Source organism: Pituophis catenifer, unplaced genomic scaffold, assembly GCF_029215685.1.
Source record: "Pituophis catenifer annectens isolate HBS135680 unplaced genomic scaffold, rPitCat1.0.hap2 SCAF_3, whole genome shotgun sequence".
Taxonomy (NCBI): domain Eukaryota; kingdom Metazoa; phylum Chordata; class Lepidosauria; order Squamata; family Colubridae; genus Pituophis; species Pituophis catenifer.
Window position 1 is genome coordinate 53,866,334 of NW_027256883.1, and position 23,675 is coordinate 53,890,008.

The 23,675-nt window shown below is 36.7% G+C and overlaps 1 protein-coding gene across 3 annotated transcripts in view; it reads right to left on the reverse strand.

Annotated features, from left to right (window-relative positions):
- Positions 1 to 23,675, reverse strand: part of PIEZO2 (piezo type mechanosensitive ion channel component 2) — a 150,447-nt gene that overhangs the window by 124,313 nt on the left and 2,459 nt on the right. For all 3 annotated transcript variants that reach the window (XM_070942381.1, XM_070942380.1, XM_070942379.1), the window contains exon 2: positions 2,161 to 2,286. In XM_070942381.1, coding sequence (XP_070798482.1) covers positions 2,161 to 2,286 — 126 coding nt within the window. The remainder of the gene's footprint in view (positions 1 to 2,160; positions 2,287 to 23,675) is intronic.

The following is a 23,675-nucleotide window of genomic DNA, read 5'->3' on the forward strand; positions in this document are numbered from 1 at the left end:
AGTGAAGGAAAGACTATTCATTAGGATCATGTTCCTAAAGTTAAGTGATTTTTCCTAATACATATCCTTCCTATAAGTTAAATATATTGTTCTGTATCATGTCCTCTGAAGTGATAGATAACAAGTCTTATATGCAGATATAACAAAGCATATTGAATATAATAATAAATTGATTTTTGTATTTGTCTTATACTTCTCATTTGATTGTTATTATCATCAGTTTCTTTGGAATAATTGGTAACAGGAATCTACCTATTTACCTACTCAAATTTGCATGCTTTCAAACTGCTAAGTTGGCAGGAGCTGGGGCAAGGACGGGAGCTTACCTCGTCGCATGGCACTCGGGTCTCAAACCTGGGCTGCCAGCTTTCCAGCCAACAAGCCCAGCGTCTTAACCGCTGAGCCACCATGCTGTCCTCTATGTTGCCTTGACTTGCTTGAATTTTGCAGCTTATCAATTGAATACATTTTTTTTGCTTTAATTTAATTAAATTAAATTAAATACTTTTAATGTAATACTTTAATACATTTAAAAAGTTTTTATCTTTGCAAATAGATCCATATGGAGAAGACAGTTCTAGAAATGAAAAACTGACAGGAATCAGAAACATCTTTTTTAAAAAAAAAAAAATTTATTCCCCCCACCCCACCCCCTTCCTTTATTTTAAAACAGCTTTTCTTCTATAGGCAAGTTTTGGGCATTACATAGGTTCTTCATAAGTTACTGTAGGGCTCAGGAATGAATAAACCCTGGATGAGCAAAGGTTGCACTTAGACTATGAACTAAGTAAAGCTATTTTACATATATAGTTGGGGTTATGGTTTCAGTGGTAACTTGGTTGAAATTTATTTATTATTCTAATTGCAGTATGTCTATTGTTAGGACTTGAAATACAGCATAGTATTTCTATTTCTTACTTCAAATTGGTTTGTTGATTGAGGACCAGATGGGATCTAAGAGTGATAAAAAGGGCCAATTTTGAAGACTGTATATTGCCCACTGCTGGAAAATCAATATTTTAAAAATATTACTATGACTGGAAGAATCACAATAGGAAGATAATTTTGTGAATTGTAGTACACAAAATTATTTTCACATTGTGAATGGTACTTGTTGATTAACTGGATAACACAATCTATATATGAGGAAATATAATGATCCATCTAATGTTTATTTTGAATTCATGAAATTCCTAAAGGTGGTTCAAAGCCCCACAACAACAAAAGCCATTCATTTCCAAAACATACTTTATTAACAAAATATCTGAAATTTCTTGTTTCAGCATTCTGCCCTTTCTCCATGATTAATTTTGAGACTTAGTCCTTTTGTAAGCCAGACACTTACTGAAATTGCTCTTCTCTTAACTTTTTTCTCCTCTGACTTTCTGGTTGTCATCTTTGTAAATTCTGGATTAATAAGCAAAGTATTACACAAGTATAAGATTTCTAGCATCATCAATACTTGTTTCATTCTAAACATTAAGAAGAGACCTGCATATACAGAAAATAATTTTGCATATTTTATTTGGTACAAGAAATTGCTACCAAAATTTAGCCCTATTGCCACAACTGAAATTAAATAAAACTCAGGTTATGTATAATTTTAGCTAGGAGTTGTTGCACTAATTTTCCACAATGCAACATTTGCAACAGTTTGTACTAAGAAAACTAGATGGGCTTAGTCAGAGGCTGGTAACACATTTTCATTGTCCAAAACTTATTAATATCTGCAGGATATGGTTAAAATAAGTCATGGCAGCCACAACTGTCTGCCTGGTTTTTATATGCATTGTCTATCTTGATTTTCATAAAAATATCCTATGACACATGTGCTAAAATACCTCCAGACTTGTAGGATCCCTCAAATAAAATATACGTATCAGGATTACATGAAGGAAAAGTTGCATTATTGTTTTATTAGCACAGGTTTACATTCAAAATTAGGTTAGAGGACATTGTATAGAAAAACTTTACAAAGTAGGAAGAGACTCTTTAAAAAAAAAAGAAATATAATTTAAAAATTATGACAAACCAAAATACTATTTACTAAATTGGAAAGTAAAACTATCAATTTTTAAATTGATTCACACATTCATATTTCAGTATGCTTCCCACATAAGGTATGCAAAATACTAGAAGATTAAAAAGAATTATACTCACAGTTATAATTACGTGGAATAGTTTTTGCAGCTTCAAGGCTGGCTATTGTGATTTGAAAGATGATGTGCACAAGCAGAAATGTTAAACTCATGAAACACAAGGATTTTAATAACCGCCCTGTATGCCCTGAAAGATATAAAACACAATTCAAAATAATTTAACATGATAAAAGGCCTGGTGTAGACAAGATAGCAGTTTATGTGTGAGATTCTCTTGCATGTAGTTTTGTTTTTAATCTATATTTACTATTATAATTGTTTTTGTAATTTGTTTTATTTCCAGATGTTATTATATGTTGCCCAGAATCAATTTGTTTGAAATGGGCAACAATATTAGTTGGCAAATAGATTTGACAAATAAATAAACTGAATTAAAAAGCACATAATAAAATCATAGATATTACAATACATGCTATCACAATGTATTGTGCCAAACTTCATGAAATAGAAATTTAGACATAAAGAGGAAAAAAGTTCACAACTACATATCAACTTCCAAATAAAAATATATTAAAAACTAGAATACAATTTAAAATGACTTAGGAAACTATTTTGCTAACACGAAGCAAATATTAGCTTCTACTTATTGCTCACACTATTCAAAATACATTCAAACAATTTATCACTTATCTACATATTTCACTGGAAATCAACCAAGCATATAAATTAAATATTCAGTAGGACTGGTGATCTCTAGATGACATTGTTCAATAAACTCACATATATCTGAATACTATAGGTGACATATGGATACATTTTTATAAACATTATAAATATTATAATGATGACTATATAAATACATTTTAAAACAAAGAAATACTTTGACTACTGCCACTGTCCACTGTATTATTCATAAATATGCTTCCTGAACAGATTCTAGCAATGTCATATATAGATAGTTCTTGCTTAATAATTGTCTCATTTGTTAACCATTTGAACTTACAATGGTATAAAAACACTTTTGTAATCTATCCTTACATTAACAGCATCCCAAAGTCATGTGATTGTCATTTGGGTGCTTCTCAGCCAGCCCATATGTGATCCCAATTTGCATGCTTCCCAAGTGGATTCCGACAACAAGGAAATTGTAAGTCATGGCCACATGATGTCTTGCTTAACAACCCAGTGATTCATTTAACAAATAAGGAAGAGACATAATACGTCCATTGCAGTTACACTATTTTTTTTGCTTAGCAATCATGGAGCTTAGTGACAGAGTTGCTGATCTCTGTGGTTGCTACGTGAAAACTATCGGTGCCGCTTACAACTACCCTAGCAAAGTAAATGCAAAATATTTAGGTGCATTAAATGAGGAATTGTATATGAATTATATACTATAGACAACAACAACAACCACTGTTAATAACACACAATGAAGCAATAACTGTTGCACTGTTTGGGGACTGGCCACGGGTGTTTTGATTTTTTTTTGTAACCAAGCTGCATTTTTATAAAGTGATATTTACAAAATCCCCACATATTCAAAACAATGTCTGTTAACTAGAGTTTCTGAGATGCATAATTTTTTTCTCCACATGTGTGAAATAAGTAGAGGTAGGTAAATGGCATAAAAATGTAATAAATAAATAAATGAAAGAAAGAAAGAGAAGGTCCTCTGATCTACATTGGGACCAGAGCAGACAGGAAATCTTTTAAGTTCACAGTAGAAACCCAGACAGACCAGCATGCTAAATTACAAAATAATATACCAGATCGCTACTTTACAAGCATGAAAATCCATCATGCTATGAAAATGGTCTAATTTGAAACAGCTTACTCTTTTTGAAAAATTGTTATGTATCCAGTTACACCAGGTGTAACTTAACAGTAACTTAACAGTAACTTACAACATGAAGTCAGATACAACATGATTATATAATGTGTGGAAGGAATATACAGTCTACATGAATTGATATAATGACTTATAAAGTTAGCACCAATGTTTTTTTTTTTTTACTTAAATACTAGTCAGCATTATGTATAGGAAATGAAAGGTCAAAGGAAAGAGTCTGTTCAGTCAAACAAATAAGCAAAAAAGTAACGAATTTTTACAAGCTTCAGCCCTACACAAACAGAAATGAACATTCAGTATTTGATTTATTTCCAAGTTAACTTGAATATGATCCAATTGCAGTTTACCACAAAATTGGGAGATTCGCTATGTCAAATAGCCCAGCATCTCCAATTTAGGTAGCATAAATCAGTTTCAACACAATTTTGTTGTTTTGCTAATTTTTAAATCTTGTGAATGAATGAGTTTATAATTGAACACATGAAAAATTGCCAAGTTGCTGTCCATTTCTAAGAGGAAACATAACAGGGGTGGGAAGTAGGATTAAGAGGACTGGAATAAACAGGATCCTTACTTGGGTAGATAGAAGGGAGAGCTGTATCTTCCCCTGAGGCAACTAAAGTTGAGTCTTCACAGTTGGCAAAATGGCATAAAAAAACTAGCTTCCTCCCACTGAAAATCCTTAGTAACGCCACCTGTCATTCTTTGGGATTAATGTTTCTGGAAGTTCAAGGATGAGCATGGGTGGCTTTGATTTATACTGCCTGGTGTTGAGTAGGATAAGAATACCTTAATCAATCAATGGAGCATTCTCCTTGACTACATCAGACTGGCTATACTAATTATTTGAGCATTGCAGACAGGCAATAGGAGAAGCAGTGGCCACTGTTTTTGAGAAAAGAAATGTGTGGCTGCACATCAAGCATGAAGTAGATAATGATGTTGTAGCTAGGGATACTCCACTTTCCTCAAACCTTTGAGAAATGCCACAAAACAATTAAAGGGTGTGAATGATCTATATGGGAGATAGGCAGAAGCTGGGGGCATGAAAAGTAAACAGGATTTGCAGATGTAATAGGTTAATAGGGATCTCAAAGAAGTGTTCCCCATGAAATATTTTCTGCATCTTCCCAAGAACACCAAACATAAATCACTGAACAATGATTACACTGGAATCAAACAGGAACCAAACCAAGTAAGAGAGTGATTTAGGCAAAATATAGTATGCAGAAGTGCAAGTATATTTAAAAAATAAAAAAGCTCTTTTCCCATCTAAAAAATTAAAACCCCCAAATTCTATCAAAGAGCAAATCCAGAATAAAGAAGAATAGAAAAATAAATTTACTTATTTGGCTCTTCACAGTTCAGAGCATACTGCAAAGGCCAGAGTTGCACACATAAATTGACAACTACATAAACTAGTGGGGGATGAAGTAACTTTGCAAAGATTTTATTGTAAATGCCTCTTGTATGTTAAATCAGACCAATGTATTAATTAAAAAAGGATTTGAATGACAATTTGTAGTCAGTGCACGGCTATAATTATTCACTATACCTGACATACATTTTTAAAATCTTATTAAGAAATCATATTTAATGCTTTTGGGTTATATGTATTAAATACAATGTCTGAAGATTGACATAAAACTTAACTAAACATATTCAGTTAATTGCAATCTGAATAATTCTGTTTCATAGATAAAATGATGCGGTAGTCAATCAAATATTACATTAAAAGCTAACAAGGAAGTAGCACATGAAGGAATAAACAAAACTTGCATTTCAGTTTCAAAAAAAGAAGTTATACATTTTTTGTGCTTGTTTCTGCCGAATATAAATAAATTGGCAAAGAAGCATCCACTAATTATATGAAATATATCATGGGGGCTTTGGAAAATTCTAGCACTGCCACAATTTTAGCTATTATATGGATTAGTTCAATTCAGTATGACTACTCTCATTCAAGAATCAGTTCCCTGAAGACAGTTTGCTCTTCAGAAGCACAAGAGGTCTCCCATTCAAAAAATGGGAGTGACATATCCTGTCCCCAGGGAATATGAGATTCTAAAGAATTGTACAGTCAACAGAATGACAAAACACAATACTTTCAGCATTTATGCTACCAAAAAAGTTCAAGATTTAGGTAGCATACCACTTAAAATGCAGGCCAGAATAGTTGTAAAGACTATAGGAAAGGACTCTATTACTATGAAGGAAAGAATCTGTCAGAGCACAAAATGTAAAACATTCTGATGTATTTCACAACAACAAATAATTACATGTGGCCATCATGCCATGTGGCAATCCAGAAATATACACAATATTTTCCATTTATTCAAATAAAACTAAGGTAAGTATTGTTTGAAGCAATTATTTTCTCTACATGTATGAAGTGAGGTTCTATGGCTTCTAGCCTCTTGGACAGAAACAGAAACCGTCAAAAGTACTATATAATGACAAACTATGCTAGTAATATCCCTGGATATCTTTGGAAATCATTGCCACATATTCATGCCCAAATTCATGGGGGAAATAAAGAAATGTTCACAATTTGCTTAGCAATCACTTGCTATATTATCTTAATGCTAGGAAGTTTCAATTTTGATTTGATAATAGACTTAGTTTTCGATATAAACTTTGTCAGAAATAAATGTATTAAGTATACCGATGTTGTATTTGTGTACTTACGTGAAACACAGCCAAGCAATTTTTATGTGTGTGGGTAAGGAAAGCCCTTTGGTTATTTCAGAATGCCAAGTGAACAAGTCATATCCAATTAATTACTTTCTACAATGTGGCCTTTATAGTCACAGCAGTCTTCTTGTAGGTCAGAAAATTGCAGTATTTATAGCAGTTTGCTTGCTAGAAGATTACCATTTTTGTCAAAAGTATGTAAAAATGATTCGGTGAACCTCTCCTTCACCAGGCAACTGCATAGAATAACTGCAACCTGACTAGCTTTGGTGATGCTTTCAACTTGAGATTGAATTTTCATTTTCATGGTTAGATAATACGCACACAATTATCAACATTTTGAATCACCAAATATTTATTTAAGTAATTCTGTGCTATTTGTTAGATTACTTATGGAGTACAGTTTAAGATACACTCTCTTGAAAGAATAAAGTATTTGGACACATAATACATTTGGACACATAATACATTGTTACAAATCTTATACGGTATACATTCTATGTAATCTGTGCAGAAAATAAGTAAGAAGTTACCATTTTATCATACAGTTACAGAAGTTTGCATTTTATTTTATTTATTTATTTATTTATTTATTTATTTATTTTATTATATTTCTATACCGCCCTTCTCCTGCGGGACTCAGGGCGGTGCACAGCCGAGATAAAACATAACATATAAAATTTAAAAAACAGTTTAAAAACAATTAAATAATTTTGGCCCAGTAATTAAAATAACCCAATTAAAACCAAATTCAATTAAAACTGAGAGGATGGGATCAAGCCAGCCCAGCTAGATGGAACAAGTGTGTCTTCAGGGCCCGACGAAAAGTCTGGAGGTCTGATATCGTGCGTATCTCAGGGGGCAGGTCATATCCAGAGGGCAGGCGCTGCCACAGAGAAGGGTCTCCCCCTGGGGGTTGCCAGCCGGCACTGCCTGGCCGAAGGCACCCTGAGGAGGCCCTCTCTGTGTGAGCGAACCGGTTGGTGGGAGGCTATCGGCGGCAGAAGGCAGTCTCGCAAATACCCCGGCCCTAAGCCATGGAGCGCTTTAAAGGTGGTCACCAACACCTTGAAGCGCACCCGGAAGACCACAGGTACATTTTACCATATAGGTACACCAAGAGGCCTTCCAAGTACTCTAGCTATATTATGTTAAAACTGAAACTGTAAGGCATCCAGTTAGCCTCCCATCAAGAGAATAAGCAGAGATAAGGAATTGCAGATTTCATCAGTAGCTAAGGTGTCAGAGTAGGAGTAAGGAGACCAAGATTTTACATTTACTTTACCCTTAGCCACAAAAAAATGTGTAATCATTCTATAGGAGCCAGGCTTGCCAATCTGGCAGACTTCGTGCTTATTTTCCATCTGTCTCTCTCAGTTTTAACTGATAAGAGAACTCAAGGTTTTGTGTTTTTCTCCCATGTAATTTTATCTCTTGATTCCTGAAATATTTTAAATGGCCTTTGAGCGATTGTTAAAAGAAGGTCAGAAAGTAAAATGTTGAAAACTAATTTTCTGAAGGAATCCCAAAACTCCTTGAGGATGAAGGTATTAAAAAAAGCAACCCTATTCCATAGTTTAAAAATATAAAAAGAAATCTACTTGATTTTATGCAATGAATTACTGCAGAAAGTTGAAATTTAGTTAGTTGGTTTGCAAACTGAAAGAATGCAATATGCTAAGCTAATAATTAAAACTCACTAAAAGTGATACTGTATTGTAGTCTCTGTGTTCTTTGAGTCACAATGCCTGAAATATTTTCTTATTTGCCACATATGTTTTGAGAAAAAAATATTACAAATTCTTCTTGTGCTTCGAGCTCATTATTCCTAATGTAGCATTCTATAATATATGCAAGTTTTGAATTGAGTATTTGCATGGTGCTCTTCAAAAAAAGACATCTCTTATATTAACAAAGCAAAGCAACAAAATGATACTATGTTAAACGTGATATTGTATTAGCCCTCTCAAAATTCCAAATTAGAAATCATAATTTCCAAAAGGGATGAGGTTGGCCAAGATTTTAAAAATTCTGAAAAGAAATTTTGAGGATCTTGAACCAAGCAAGACATCTGACTTTACTATGATACGAAGACAATATGTATCATGTATAGATCTCGAGAAATTTTATTTGTTTTGCTGCCTCTGTCAATATGGCATTATGCCAGTTAACAGATTATTTATTTAACAATGTATTTATCTGAAGATGAGATCAGTTCTTTTCAGACTGAATTATCATGTGAACACAATAAAACATACATAATTTTTTTAAAGCAAGAAAAAATGCCAGTAAAAAAAGAATCGCTGGAATCATTGAATGCCTGGTAAGGACTGGCTGAAACTTTCACAGTAATTTATTTATGCTTGTGAAATATCAGTAAAACAGTAAACTATTTACAAAGAACACCAAATGTAATATTTCAGCATATTCCTAGCATATTCATTGTCATTCAAAAGAGAAAATCCAATTCTCATAATATTTTCTTAAAAGTTGTCTTGCAGAAAACTGAAGATGTAACCCGTAGTTTTAAAACAATGCCTTGTTTACTTATAAAGTAGTCCTCACTTAACGACAATAATTGAGAGCAGAATTTCCATAGATAAGCAACATGGCTATAAAGCGTGATACATATGACCTTGCTGCTTAGCCACAAAAGTCCCGGCATTTCCTCTTGCTGTTGTTAAATCTCGCTCTATTGTTAAGCATAATGTCATGCTCACCATTCACAACTGCCTGCTGGCTTCCCCCCTAGGCTTTTCTTGTCAAAAGCCAGATAGATCACAAATGGTGATCATGTGACCACAGGACACTGTAATGTTGTGATCATGAGCCAAGCGCCAGAATTGTGATCACATGATTATGGGGCTCTGCGTTTATTGCAATAGGACTTGCATAAGTCCCTCTTATTCAGCGCTGTCATAAATTTGAATGGTTGTTCAACAAATGATTATTAAGTATGGACCACTACTGAAATAGGTCTTTTGTCATTTATTTTCTCACAATTCCTATAACCTTACCATTCCTATAACCTTATCAAGGAGCTGTGGTGGCACAGTGGTTAAAATGCAGTATTGCAGGCTAATTCTGCTGACTGCCAGGAGTTCTATCCTTACCGACTCGAGGTCAACTCAGCCTTCCATCCTTCCGAGGTCAGTAAAATGAGGACTCAGATTGTTGGGGGCAATATGCTGACTCTGTAAACAGCTTAGAGAGGGCTGTAAAGCACTATGAAGCAGTATATAAGTCTAAGTGCTATTGCTATTGCTATTTTTCCATGAAACTTGGGACTATGTAATTATTTTCATCTTTGCTATATAAAGAAGATATACATACAACTTCCTCTACTTCAGATTATTTCAGATTTCATTCTAAAGTGGTTCTAAATCATCTTTGGGCTTTGAATGGTTTAACAGGATTAGGAAATTGAATTTTGATGTCTTCTCTAGCAATCTTATATGAATGGAAGTTCTTCTTGATTTGTTAATCATCTTCTTTATTACCCTGCACATCCAGTTATATTTGATATACTTTACTCAATAACATAACCTAGAAGACTGAAGTCAGTGCACTAGGAATATACTTCAAATTGTGCTGCTGAACATGTTAGTAATATATACTTGCACTATATTAAAATCTATTAAAATAATAGCTGAAATCTCTTCAGAGATACTTATGGGTAGGCTTCAGACTTCCACAAATTGTTCAGTCCTGAAAGATGATACAGGTAGTCCTTGTTTAGCAACTACAATTGGGACTGGTAAGTCATTTAGTAAGCAAAGCAGTCACTAAGTGAAATTGCAAGTGTGCTTTTAATCTTACTTCTGCTTTCCTTGGCTTTACAGCCCTACAAAGATCTTAAATGCAAAGATTTGTCATAAAGTTTTATTCCCCCATCACTGTCATAACTGCAAATGATTGCTGTCTGAGGCAGTTGCCAAACGAGGACAATCTGTATGTCAATTTTTCCATGGAAAGATATGTATGCTAGTATCTCTGATTCTTTTAGCATGGATTTTGTTCAACCACAATGGAAGAAGTGTGTGTGTGTGTGTGTGTGTGTGTGTGTGTGTGTGCGCGCGCGCATGCACATGCAAAGGAGGAAAGGGAGGCATTCATATATTATAAGAAATTATACAACTCCACCCAAAAAGAATAGAGAGGCATAGCCAGTAATACCAGACAAAGCCAGACTTCCATATCATTATAATAAAAATCAAGTTATAAGAATAAATGATTGCAGAAAATGCACTATTTATTAAGCTTTAACAATAAGGAAGTTTTACAAAGCTCACATTCCCCCCCAACAGTTAAAATTCACATTTAACTCATTGAAGGAAGCCAAAAGTGACAAAAACCAATAAATACTTTGATAAAACAAAATGTCTTAGCTTTAGCTACATCCAAAATAAACTTCTGCCTGCACAGAGCATTCTTTTACAAAATAAACTCAAGTCTTTTGCCAGCAATAATTTATATACTGATGTGGCATTAAAAGAAATTTGGATGCTTAAGTTAGGAGGCAAACTGTCAAACAACCACTAATTGGATTCTGATATGAGTCACAGTTTAGCAATTTCTTAGGAATTAATCACACTGTACCCCCAAAAAACAATTAATTAAAAAGCAACCCAATTTTTTTGTTTGGTGTTCTGTTGAACAGGCCAAAATCATCACGGAATATGCTGCAAATATACTGCTTTTTATAATATTATAGAATAATATAACATATCTCTTCATTTCACTTCCCTCTCAACACACACTCCTTTATTGCTCAGACTAGCAGTATGCCCCTCCCCCAGCAAATGAGGTGGCAAGTTTCCCTCAGGGCTTTATTCCCCAATACCTATAGGTGGTCCTCGACTTACAACAGTTCATTTAGTGACCGTTCAAACTTAAAACGGCACTGAAAAAAGTGACAGGACCATTTTTCACACTTACAACTTTTGTAGCATCCCCATGATCATGTGATCAAAATTCAGATGCTTGGCAACTGGTTCATACTTATGACCCTTTCAGTGTCCCAAGGTCACCTTTTGCAACCTTCTGACAAACAAAGTCAATGAGGAAGCCAGATTCACTTAATAGCCATGTTACTAACTTATCAATTGCAGTGATTCACTAAACAACCGTGGCAAGAAAGGTCATCAAATGGGGCAAACTCACTTAATAAATGTCTCACTTAGCAACCCAAATTTTGGGTTCAGTTGTGGTCATGAGTCGAGGACTACCTGTATATACAAAGCTTGACCAATGGGAATGCTGCTTGCATCTGCCCCACAACAGTTCTGGCTGGCTGTCAGCTTAGTTCATCGGTCCTTGTGACAGCATAGCTGTGCTCTAAGGTCCTACTGGAGCTTCTTCTCCCCATTATTCTCACTTCTGCTGACTCACCCATACCACAGTGGCCATGCCAGGTCACTAAAATCCATATGTCACAGTGACAAGATAAGGCAAAAACATCATAGCTTTTATTTATTACTCTGAAAGTCCTGGATTTGTGGGACTCACAGGAACCAGTCCAAGGATTGAAAGCCAGAGATCAGTTCACAAAAGGATGCTACTCACAAGAGAGTTATTTCCAAGAAGGAGGCCAGAGGATGCTGTAATATAGCAAGAGCTTTTGACGTTGATTAATTAGTCAAGTTGATGTTCTTTCTTTTGAAAATTAAAAAGGGCTGACATCTGCTACTGAGCTCTTTTTAACTGTCCTCTTGTCTCAGACTTTGGCACTTGGCCAAGCCCTTGTTTTAGGTCTTGGCATGGATCTAATTTTCCGTTATCAGAGTCTGCACCCACATGTGCCAAGCCTCATTTATTAATCATGGGACCTCCCTCAGGTGGTTGTAGCCCACAAACCAACACAGATATTGCTCTTGAGTTTCAGAATCCAAGAAGTCCATAAGGCCATGTTAGCTCTAAACAGGGTCACACTTTCCCTGGAGGAGCAAGTCCTGTTGTTTCCAGGTCAGGCAGCAATTGAAACCCATGACTATTCAAGTCTAAATTTGTTTACTGTACTAGCTGTAGTCTTTTTGAAGTGAGAAACCTTGTGACAGTGATAGTAGTCTGATCACCTCTAAATTATACTGCAACATGCTTTATCTGAAACTGTCTTTGAAGATTCCACAAAAACTACATTTTTTATAGTTTTTCCAAGAAGAAATGGTAACCAAAGACAGTTCCACAAAAAGTGGAGATGACTACCGTAATGGAATAAGGAGCTGGAGAGTACACAGGTTCATTGTAGTTCCTCTCTGAACAAGAAGAGGACTTGAGATTGCCCACAAATGCTCCAGATGCTGCTGGACAAAGCAAAGGACAGCAATTGCTGGACAGCAATTTAGCAGTTAACAAGAAAAATCATGCTAAAGAGTAGAAGAGTAGAAATTTCCCAGACATCCAATATAGCAAAGCTAGATAAGCATTTTTATTATATGCTAGGAGGAAATAACTGGATATATTATGCTGTAGTTTAAATCCAGTGTTTTTTTTCCCTACCTTCCCCATAGCTAAAATAATTTCTTATACTATGTTGTTTAGCCATGGAGCTATGGAATTGTTGGCATAGCTGATAATTCTATTCCACAAAACTCTGGCTGTCAACAAAGAGGAAGTGGTATGAAATGACAAGGTGAATTAGTGGTAGGTCAAGGGTCTATGTGACTATGCTTCACTGTTTTGAGGGGGAAAGAGAGAAGTTCAGCAGAGAAACTGGAAAGCTGATAGAACAAGAGGCAAACAGTGAGCATTTTTTTTCAATAAGTAAATTTTTGGGGATATCTTGTCTTTGCTTTAATGTCAAGATAGACTTAAAAAATGGTAGCCTTGCTTCAGCCATGGTAAAACTTTAATAGTGAAATTCACTGCAAACAAGAGCTTCCTGTATTTTTTAAGAAGAATACAGAGATTTAGAGACACAAATCAAGGGAATGGGTACAGTGATGGAATCCAAATAGGATCATTTTCTTGACTGAACTGCCAATCTTTTTTGCAAGAAAGCAAAATAATACTTGAGTTCCAGCTCCTTCAGAAAATGCAAGTCAGATTAATCCATATTTTAATGCAAAATAATGTTCCAATTCTATGCTCAATATACATGGAGAGATGTAACCAAATAATCTGGAAGCTTTGATCCACAATGTAATTATATTACAAATACGTAAACAATGTCATTAGCCCCAAGCCAAACAACTGCTACATATAGCTACTGGCTTTTATTTACAGTTAAGACAAACTACTTCCAGACCAACTTCCATACAACCTGTGATATTTTTTTTTACTTTTTAAGAAAAAAAAATCATGATATAAATATAGATAAAGCACCACATTGCAAACTTTGAAAGGGTATGTATTTCTTTAATTCATGTAATTGCATATTTGGAGTATCCATGTTGACTTGAACCATCTTTATGTCTGATATTACAAATGTATATTCAAAATAAAAAATAACCACACAGGAAGCCACTGTCTCAGGGTCCAAACAGTGACCTTTGTGATCTAATGCAACTTCCTCAAACAAGTGAAGGAAGGAAATCATGCTAGGCGAGAAGAAAAACATAATTTTGAATTCTGTAGTGAAATCACAGCAGAGGAAACAGATTATTTAACCTTCAAAGAGTTCTGCAACAGAACAATGACTTCTATTTTCAAAGAGTGTTCAGGTGGTTTCAGATCTGAGACCCAAACATGTTACAAATGCAATACAAGTTTATGTATCAACATTTAGTTTGAATTCCAAATATCTATTTAAGTGAGCCTTGTTTAGTTGACTGATAGTTCTAAACAAGAGTGGCACCCCCTCCCTCCCTAAGATTCTAGCTTCTCTCTGGTAATAGGGATAATTCTCCTAATTAGGAATCATTTAAGAGAGGTTATTTTGTTACCAATCAATTATTCACTTTCTACTATCTTAAAATTCAATATGTCATTCAAAAACAGAGGAACATCAAACTATCTGCAATGGTTGAAGTTCCGTGAAAGGTGTTCCAGTAAAATTGACAGCTTAAAATAGCTACCCAGAAACACCGTATGTTTAAAACAAATTCAGGACAGCTCAATTATTTCATTACTTCTTTTCCAAAAGCAAAAAATAAACATTGTGCCAAAGTAAAAGGTTAGTAATTCTAATTATAATAACCTACATCTTAAGTATAGAGAATGAAAGAAACATTTGAGAATTATAAAAGTGTGGTGGTCATCCTTTTTCTCCATTGACCTTTTATGATGTGGAATAGAATTAAGAGCAGTCCAAACAACAGAAACAAGATGAGTATAAATACTGTATATATTTATTTAATTAAAAGCAATATGTCTACCGCATCCCTGAAATTTTTGTCTGTATCAGGTAGACACTCTAACAGTAAACTGATTTATGATACTGACAGCATTGCAACTATCAGGGGCACATTTACATTTAGTCTGCTTGCCAGCAATATACTGATCCATTTTTAAGAGCTCACTAAGACATGTTTCTGACTAGTTAAAGTACTGTCAACACAACAAATTCTTTTTTGGAGGAAAAGAAAGCAGTCACACACTAACAGACCCTTACCCTTGATATAATTTGTATACATTGGAATGGATCTGCCCTTTATACATTCAGCCAAGCTAATTAAAACACACGGGATCTGCTCTTTATATATTATACGTTCAGCCAAACTAATAAAAACACTCTGGTGGATTCCCTCCCAATTTTTACGGTGGCCTAATAAATTACCTAGCACACAAGTGTCAAACTTGCCGCATCATGTTGCCGTCATGTGATGTTTTGTGACGTTTTTCCCATTCAAGGAGTTGGGGTGGGGATGGCCTGCATATGACGCATCCGGCCCATGGGTCGCCAGTTTGACACCCCTGATCCTAGTATGAGTCCTGCTTTCTCTTTTTCTCCACCTTCATTTATTTCATTTTTATTTATTTTATTTATTTATTTCGTCAAGCATGTAATAGGTCAGTGATGGCTAACCTTTTTCCATCATGTGCCAGGAGGGGGGGGCGGGGGAGGGTCACGTGCGCACGTGCCCACACGCATGTGTGCGTAACCCCCTCCCCCCCCGCTCCTGGCACATGGTGGCCTGGTAGGCCCATTTTTCTTTCTTACCTGGTTCCAGATCCTCTCTGTGTATCTGGGAACGGCGAAAGCAGCCTTTCCCACTCCCTTGGAGGCCCTATGGAGGCTGAAAAGGCCCATTTCCCAACTCCCGGTGGGACAGGAAGTGACATTTTTTGCTGTCCCCCAGCCTCCAGAACCTCTCTAGGAGTCTGTAGGAGCCTCTCTAGGAGTTTGTAGGAGCCTCTCTAGGAGTCTCTGGAGGCTGGGGACAGGAAAAAACGTGGGGAAATGGGCCCTTTCAGTCTCCGTAGGGCCTCCAAGGGAGTGGGAAAGGCTGTTTTTGCCCTTCCCAGATACACAGAGAGGATCTGGAGCCAGGTAAGAAAGAAAAACGGGCCTTCCCCATCCCGCCCCCAGGCCCTCCAGAGGCAGGAAACAGCCTGTTTCCTTCTGGTGGGCCCAGAAGGCCTGAAAATCAGCTGGCCAGCGCGCGCATGCGCCCCAGAGCTGAGCTGGTGTGCCCACTAATATGGCTCCGCGTGCCACCTGTGGCACGCGTGCCATAAGTTCGCCATCACAGTAATAAGTAACAGATATAAGTATAAACATAATTATGAATACATGAAATTGATACATATAAAAGGGAACATTAGGACAGGGATGGTAGGCACTTTGGTGCGCTTATGCACGCCCCTTACAGACCTCTTAGGAATGGAGTGAGGTCAACAGTAGACAGTCTAAGGTTAAAGTTTTGGGGGTTTGGGGAAGAAACCAGAGTCAGGTAGTGCATTCCAGGCATTTATCCACTCTGTTGCTGAAGTCATATTTTCTGCAATCGAGTTTGGAGCGGTTTACCTTAAGTTTGTATCTATTGTGTGCTCGTGTATTGTTGTGGTTGAAGCTGAAGAGGTCATTGACAGGTAGGACATTGTAGCAGATAATTTTATATACTACGCTTAGGTCAGACCGAAGGCAGCATAGTTCTAAGTTGTCTAAGCCCAAAATTTCAAGTCTGGTGGCATAAGGTATTTGTTATGACCTAGGCTCCCTGAGAAAGCTTAAATCACACACTTAGTCCCATAAAAACCTCTTTTATTTAAACAGCTTTGAATTATTGTCATTCATAGCCAGTAATAATTCACAAACATTCTGTGAAGAGTCCGACAGATGTCTGCCACAGTCTTTCAAAGTAATGCTGATAAGCACCCACCTTTATCTCCCTTGAAATGCTGCCAGAGACCTAATTGCCAATTAGATTTGCAAGGCCAAATGGAGCACAGAGTCAAACGGAGCTTCTCATAGTTTGAACCGACCAGAATGAACAAATTGCTTCCAGCAAAGGCTCATGTCCGTTTGCTCCTCTCTTATGTCTTTTGGGAGGGGCCAATCATCTCCAAGCCTTACTCTCGGGTTGCCCCTTTTGTCTTAACTGTTCTTGCTTTCTGGTGTTGTGGCCCGCCAGTGGCCTGTGCGGATTGTGGCTGATCCCGACGAGGAGGAGGCTGGTGTGGTGTCGCGCCAGCAGTCTGTGCAGCCAGCGTTCGAGTCGGACAGCGAGGAGGCTGAAGAGGATGTGGTGCCAGAGGCAGAGACTCAGCCAGGTCCTTCAGAACCTCCAGAGGCTCCTTTAAGTGAAGAGAGTGAAGTGGAGGAGCCTCTTCTCAATGCTCGAGCACGCAGGGCTGCCAAAAGGCAAGAATGGCTACTCAGGAGGAGGTCTCCTCGAGAGTAAGGCTTGGGGTTAATTGGCCACTCCCTTAGCCTATTTAAGTTCGCACACAGATAGCAAATGTTGCTGGAAACAATGTTTTGGTCCTACACAGAGCAATTTGAGAGTGAGTTTTTTGTTACAACTTGGTTTCTGGGATGATTGCCAACCCTTGTCGGACTTTGTTTAACCTCTGTAATTCATAGCAGGCTGATAAGGACATTTAATTTGATTTTAATTCTACTTTTAAATTTTGTATGTATGTGTTTTATTGTTTGGCTGTGCACCGCCCTGACTCCTTCGGGAGTAGGGCGGTATAGAAATCAAATCAAATCAAATAAATAAATAAAATAAATTTGTGGTTAAAGCCTGCATTTTGAAAGGGGTCTGTTTGTATTAAACGGAGTTTTTGGAGCTGTGTGTGTGCTACATTTCTTGGGACCCGTAGCTGGGGCAGAACACCTGGCAGCTCTGTGCATGCGTACACTGGGAACAGGTTCCCCCTGTTCTTCTGCCTCATTGGTGTCAGATTCCGGAGGCTCTGGAGGCAGCACATACCAGATGGCCCTGGCCCCCTCTCTTCTTCCAAGGCAGAACCCTCATCCGAGCCTTCCCCAGAGTCCAGGACTGGCCCACGTTCCTCCCCAACCTCCTCACTGTCCGAATCTGCTGCCAGCTCTGCTGGCTGCTGGCGGACCACAACAGTATTCTATTGCGAGCAGAGGAGTGGAGGACTATTCACGTGAAATACCCCTGGACTCTCTCAATTGTATTAATGTCCGATATGCAGTGTGGATTCCAGACAGATGAGCTGTATTCAAGAACTGGTCTAGCAAATGTTTTGTATGCTCTAGTTAGTAGTACAATATTACCAGAGAAGAAGCTACGCAAGATTAGGTTAACAACTCTTTATGCCTTTTTGGCAATGTTGTTACAGTGGGCTCTGGCACTTAGATCTTTAGAAATGAGTACTCCAAGGTCCTTGACACAGTGAGGGTCATATAATAATCAATAAGGTCATATCCATCTAGCTTGTATTTTATGTTCTGATTTTTTTTGCCAATGTGTAAGACAGAATTTGTTGGTTGAGATTTGAAGTTGCCACTTGTTTGACCAATCTGATACATAGTCAAGGTCTTTTTGAAGGGTAGCAGCATTGTCGGTGGTGTTGAATACTTTTACATCATCAGCGAAGAGAACTCAGTTGCTTTTAATATGATTGCAAAGGTCATTTATGTAAAGTATATAGAGTGTTGGTCCTAAAACGCTGCCTTGGGGAACACCACTGTTAATAGATACAGGATTTGATAGAGTCCTTCCTATTTTGACCACTTGTTGCCTGTTTGACAGGAAAGCAGTTATCCATTTATGCAGGAGTCAAGAAATGCCATAAGATTTTAGTTTTAGAAGTAGTTTGTCATGTACCACTGAATCAAAGGCTTTACAGAAGTCTATGTAAATTGCATCTATTGCTTTGGCCTGATTGAGATGTGTAATCCATATGTTTTTGCAGTGAAGTAGTTGCAGATCACAGGATAATTTTTTTCTGAAACCAGATTGCTTGTTGGAGAGTAGGTTGTTTGTCTCTAGGTGGAGGGTAATGGATTGGTTAATGATTGATTCCATGACTTTGCAGGTGACGCAACATAAAGAGATTGGTCTGTAATTTTCAACTAGGCTGGGGTCTCCCTTTTTGAAGATAGGGATGACCATGGCTAGTGACCATTAGATGGGCAAGGAGCTGGTCCTGAAAGTTTTTTCAAAGATTATGCTTAGAGGTTTTGCTATTGCAGTGGAAAGCTTTTTTAAGGAGTAGGCACATAATTCATCAGGTCCAAAGATAGAGATCCTACCATACTTTAATGCAATATGAATTACCAAATCACACCTGTGCTCCATTGGAGGCTGTGGAGGCTGTGGCAGTTTGGTGTTCTATATTGGGAGGGGAGATTGCAGTTGTGTGGGAAGCAGGAGAAGATAAAGTTGCAGATGGGAAAAGAAAAAATGGCAGGACAAGTTGGCTAACTACAACCCTTTAATAAGAGAAGATTGTAACAGAATCTGTTTTGTAATGTTCAAATATGTTGCAGATGAATGAAAGACAAGGGAGGATCGCACATCTAATTATATGTTTAACTAGAAAAACTCTAAGAGTACATACAGAGCTTCCTATTCAAAGTGTCGGACTATAACTGAGTTAACGATGCTATGTTGTATCAGCATAACTAGATATTCCTACCAATAAAAGTTTAAGTGATATCTTTATGACCGAAAGAAAAAATGAGAGAGTTGTAGGGAGATTTAGGAAAAAATGTGATTAAAACCAGAAATACAAGGAAAATATGTTGGATGAAATCATGCTAGAAATATTTGTCTAAATGATTTATGAGGTTATAGATCCAAGATCATCACACAGAAATAGGGCTAAAGGTATATCCCTTACATAGGAATTACCTGGCCACAAATAGAAGAGATTATAGAAAAGGCAAAAGCTGGGAAAGAAACCTAGAATGGCAAAATCAACACTAATGGGTGATAAGAAAGCAGAAATTACAAAAATAAAGAGACATGAGATCTTCCTCAACAAGGAAAAAATAAGAAATAAGTTATCAAGTGTCATAACTGTGGTTGTTAGGGCATGTAGCCAAGGATTGTCAACATCTTCAAAAGATCATAGTACAATAGTTCCTAAAAGCCCTATAGAAAAAGAAATAAGAATATCTAAAAAAGGTGACAAGTATATGGCCTAAACATGGGACCAGGAGGATGCTTGTACACCTGCAAACCACGGAAGTTCAAATGACTTTGGTTTTGACTTTAGTTGATTCATTTTTTTCATGTAAGGTCTATAAAACCTGGTTCTAGGTGGCAACCTCATACAATGTTGTTCAAAATTTAGCAATTATTTTATATGCTTCTTTGTTGGAAGTCTTACAGTGTTGTCACCATTTGTTTGGTTGACTTCACTTCTTGTTCCCAATTACATATTCTTGATAGACAATTTCTTTATATCTTGACACTTTTTTGGTTAATAGCCAAGGCAGCTTCTTCTAGACTGCTCCGAACTTTTCCTACATGTTTTAAATATTCCTGTCAACTCCCATTTAAAACATCTAGGAGAAAGTTATGATACACTGAGCCACTTCATACAATTTTCCTCACCTCAGGAGAATCAGCTTCATTAACCTTTGAAAGGTTGCTCCAAGCAATCCAAAAAGTATTTGGGTGAACTGGTTCAACTCTTATGGGATAACAAATGCGGTTTTGTCTCTAGATTCCATCTCAAGTAGCATTTCAAGTGCTGAGAAATATTTGGCATTATTTGACTCATCTATGAGAAGCCTTGGATAACTATCAAATTTAGCTATCTTATTCACCCACCACATATCAATACAAAATTTATCTTCCTCATTTGGTTTAGGCAGTAAGACTACTGGGAAGGTACAGGATGGCTTTATCACCCAGATAAACGGGTGATAAAGCCCTTTAACATTTTATCTGTTTCTTCCTGAAAAACAGTTGTGAACTTTTCAGGGGAAGGAGGAGGGTTTGAGGGTTTTGTATGAGGGTTTTGCTTCTATAAGCTGCCTAGAGTCACTGTGAGTGAGTTGGGTAGCCATATACATTTTCGAAATAATAATTTTTAAAAACTCAATAAGCAAGCAAGTTCTCATAGCATCAGCTGAAAAAAAAAGAGAAGATTCAGTATGAGCTATCCTAGTAATGGATTGAATGCAGAGAAGTCAGAAGTCCCTGCAAGAATTCTGCAAGTGCTGAAGGCTCTAAAAGTTTAATCAATGTGAACCGGAGACCAAGATAAAACACCTATGTCATCATATTCAAATAAAAAAGGGTGATATCAGATATATATGATTTATAAGATTTATCACTTTATTACAGCAGGACAAAATAAAACCAAACATTTTTAAAAAATTTAACAGCACTTCTGCAAAGAGAAAGGCACAGGCATGCAGGCATGGCCTACTATTGCTCTGCTTGCGCCCTGGAATAATAATCGGCATAAATCAAAGAAACAAATAAATTAAAACTGCAAAGCCATGTGAAAAATACCACCATCCCTATTAAAATAATACTTTTTTTCACAAAATAACTTGCAAATATTTTAGTCCTTTAGAGCTTTTAATTAGATTAAATAGCAAACCAAAGTGGTTGTTTTATCATGATCCCATTAGGAGAGAATGCAAACAACAACAACAACAAATGGTATATACCGTAACTGAGCCCAAATTGTCAAAGAGCTGAGAGATGAGGTCCTTAAATCTGTAAAATATGAGAATAGTTTATTTATTTTATTTTTTTTATTTTTTATTTTTATTTGATTTATATGCCGCCCTTCTCCGGAGACTCAGGGCGGCTTACAATGCGTTAAGCAATAGCCTTCATACTTTTGTATATTTATACAAAGTCAGCTTATTGCCCCCACAAACTAGGTCCTCATTTCACCTACCTTAGAAAGGATGGAAGGCTGAGTCAACCTTGAGCCTTGGAGAGATTCGAACCAGCAGTAAATTGCAGGCAGCTATGTTAATAACAGGGTGCTTAGACCACTGTACTATCAAGGCTCTTTTTTAAAAATATGGAACGCTTAGTAAGAGAATGCTAGTGATCTGACCTAAACTTAATTTGATTTTCCATATTTAACCTTACCAAAGAAAGGCCTTGCCTTCCAAATTCTGTGCCTATGCCAGAACATTTTGCAATGCTAGAAAATTTTGTAATGCTACAAAGTAAACATTGTGGAAAATACTTTGACTCATCAAAATGAATTTTCCCTAATGGTAGTTTGTATTCTTTAGTAAATTAGCTATGATATTATATTAAAAAAAACCCTAAATGTCAATATAATCAGTTACAACAATTTTGGCCACAAGACATTTAGGTGCCTTGGAATCTCCAAAAACAGTTGATTATCTTAAGGTAAAGAGAAGCTGCAACTGTACAACAATATAGTTTAATTATTATTATTTTTTGACTGCCATGGATTATTTGAAAAGTGAGTAGATTTTAGATTCAAGGCAAAACTTTATAAAACCTCCTGGAAACTTGCCCTTAAAACAATTATCTCAACAATTTAAGCTTATTTAGCATTTTTTTTTTTTTTTACAGAGATTGGTCATCCTCCCCCAAAGATGCATTTTAAGGATATTTGACAGGAGTGAAAAACACATAGCACTGCAGTGTCATATGCAGACAATTAGTTTCACGCATCAGCCAGGGAGGCAACACAAAGTATATCAACATGATTCACTCTGCCCCTACAGCCAATCCCTATTTGTCTTAGTAACAGGGCCAATAAGTGAGGCTGCCCAGACAGATTTTGCAGGGAAAATTAAAATGCAGTAATTGGTGAAATTTTTGCTGGTGGGAAAATATCCACCATTCACTCTTCCAGTAAGAAGTGAAGGTCAGGGAGAAGGCAAATATTGACATATGACCTACTTGGTTTAGCTATCTGTGATGTCACACAGTGGATTGAAGTTTGGAGCCTTTTTCCTTCCATGAGGAAGCTCTCACTCACCACATGGACCATGTACAGCAGCAATGCTCTCCTGCTTCCCCCCCCCACAGAAAGTTCTTATTCTCTCTGCAAATAGTCCCTGGATTATCACTCATTCACTTCACCTTTGTATTTGTATTTGTCTTCATTCTATCCTTATTCTACCATTTGCTCTCCCAATACTGCTTGTGTGTATTTCTCCCTCATTTGTTTGACTCTCTTACTTAGACAGTCAAGCAACAAATGAGGGAGAAATACACACAAGCAGTATTGGGAGAAAGTGACTGTCTTTCTCACTTTGCAAAGCTCCAGTGACACATTATATTCACAGTTGTACAAGGAACCTGATCATCCGTTCCGCCCAATCAAATGGTCATTGTGGGGGTGCATACTCACAGCAGCAAAAATGGCCAAAAGAAGCTGAATAGATGCCGGCCATATCATACACTGTAGATATAAGCATTATGTACATCTGAAGTTAAGCAGATGCAGCTATGAAGTGGGAGTGAAAGAAGGGCTGCATCTTGAAGAAATGTCCTTAAAGGCTGATTAGCAAGATATGTTCAAGGTAAAGTAAGGGGGAGATGGAAATATATTGTAAATGTAAGTTCCAATAGCTAAATTCACAGAAATTTAGCCTGGGAAAGTGTTTTACATAAAGGAATATTTTTCATTTCATCTGACTGAAATGTAATTGAGTTTTATATAACTTTTTATTAAAACGTTTTTCTTTTTAACAGAACTTAAAAATT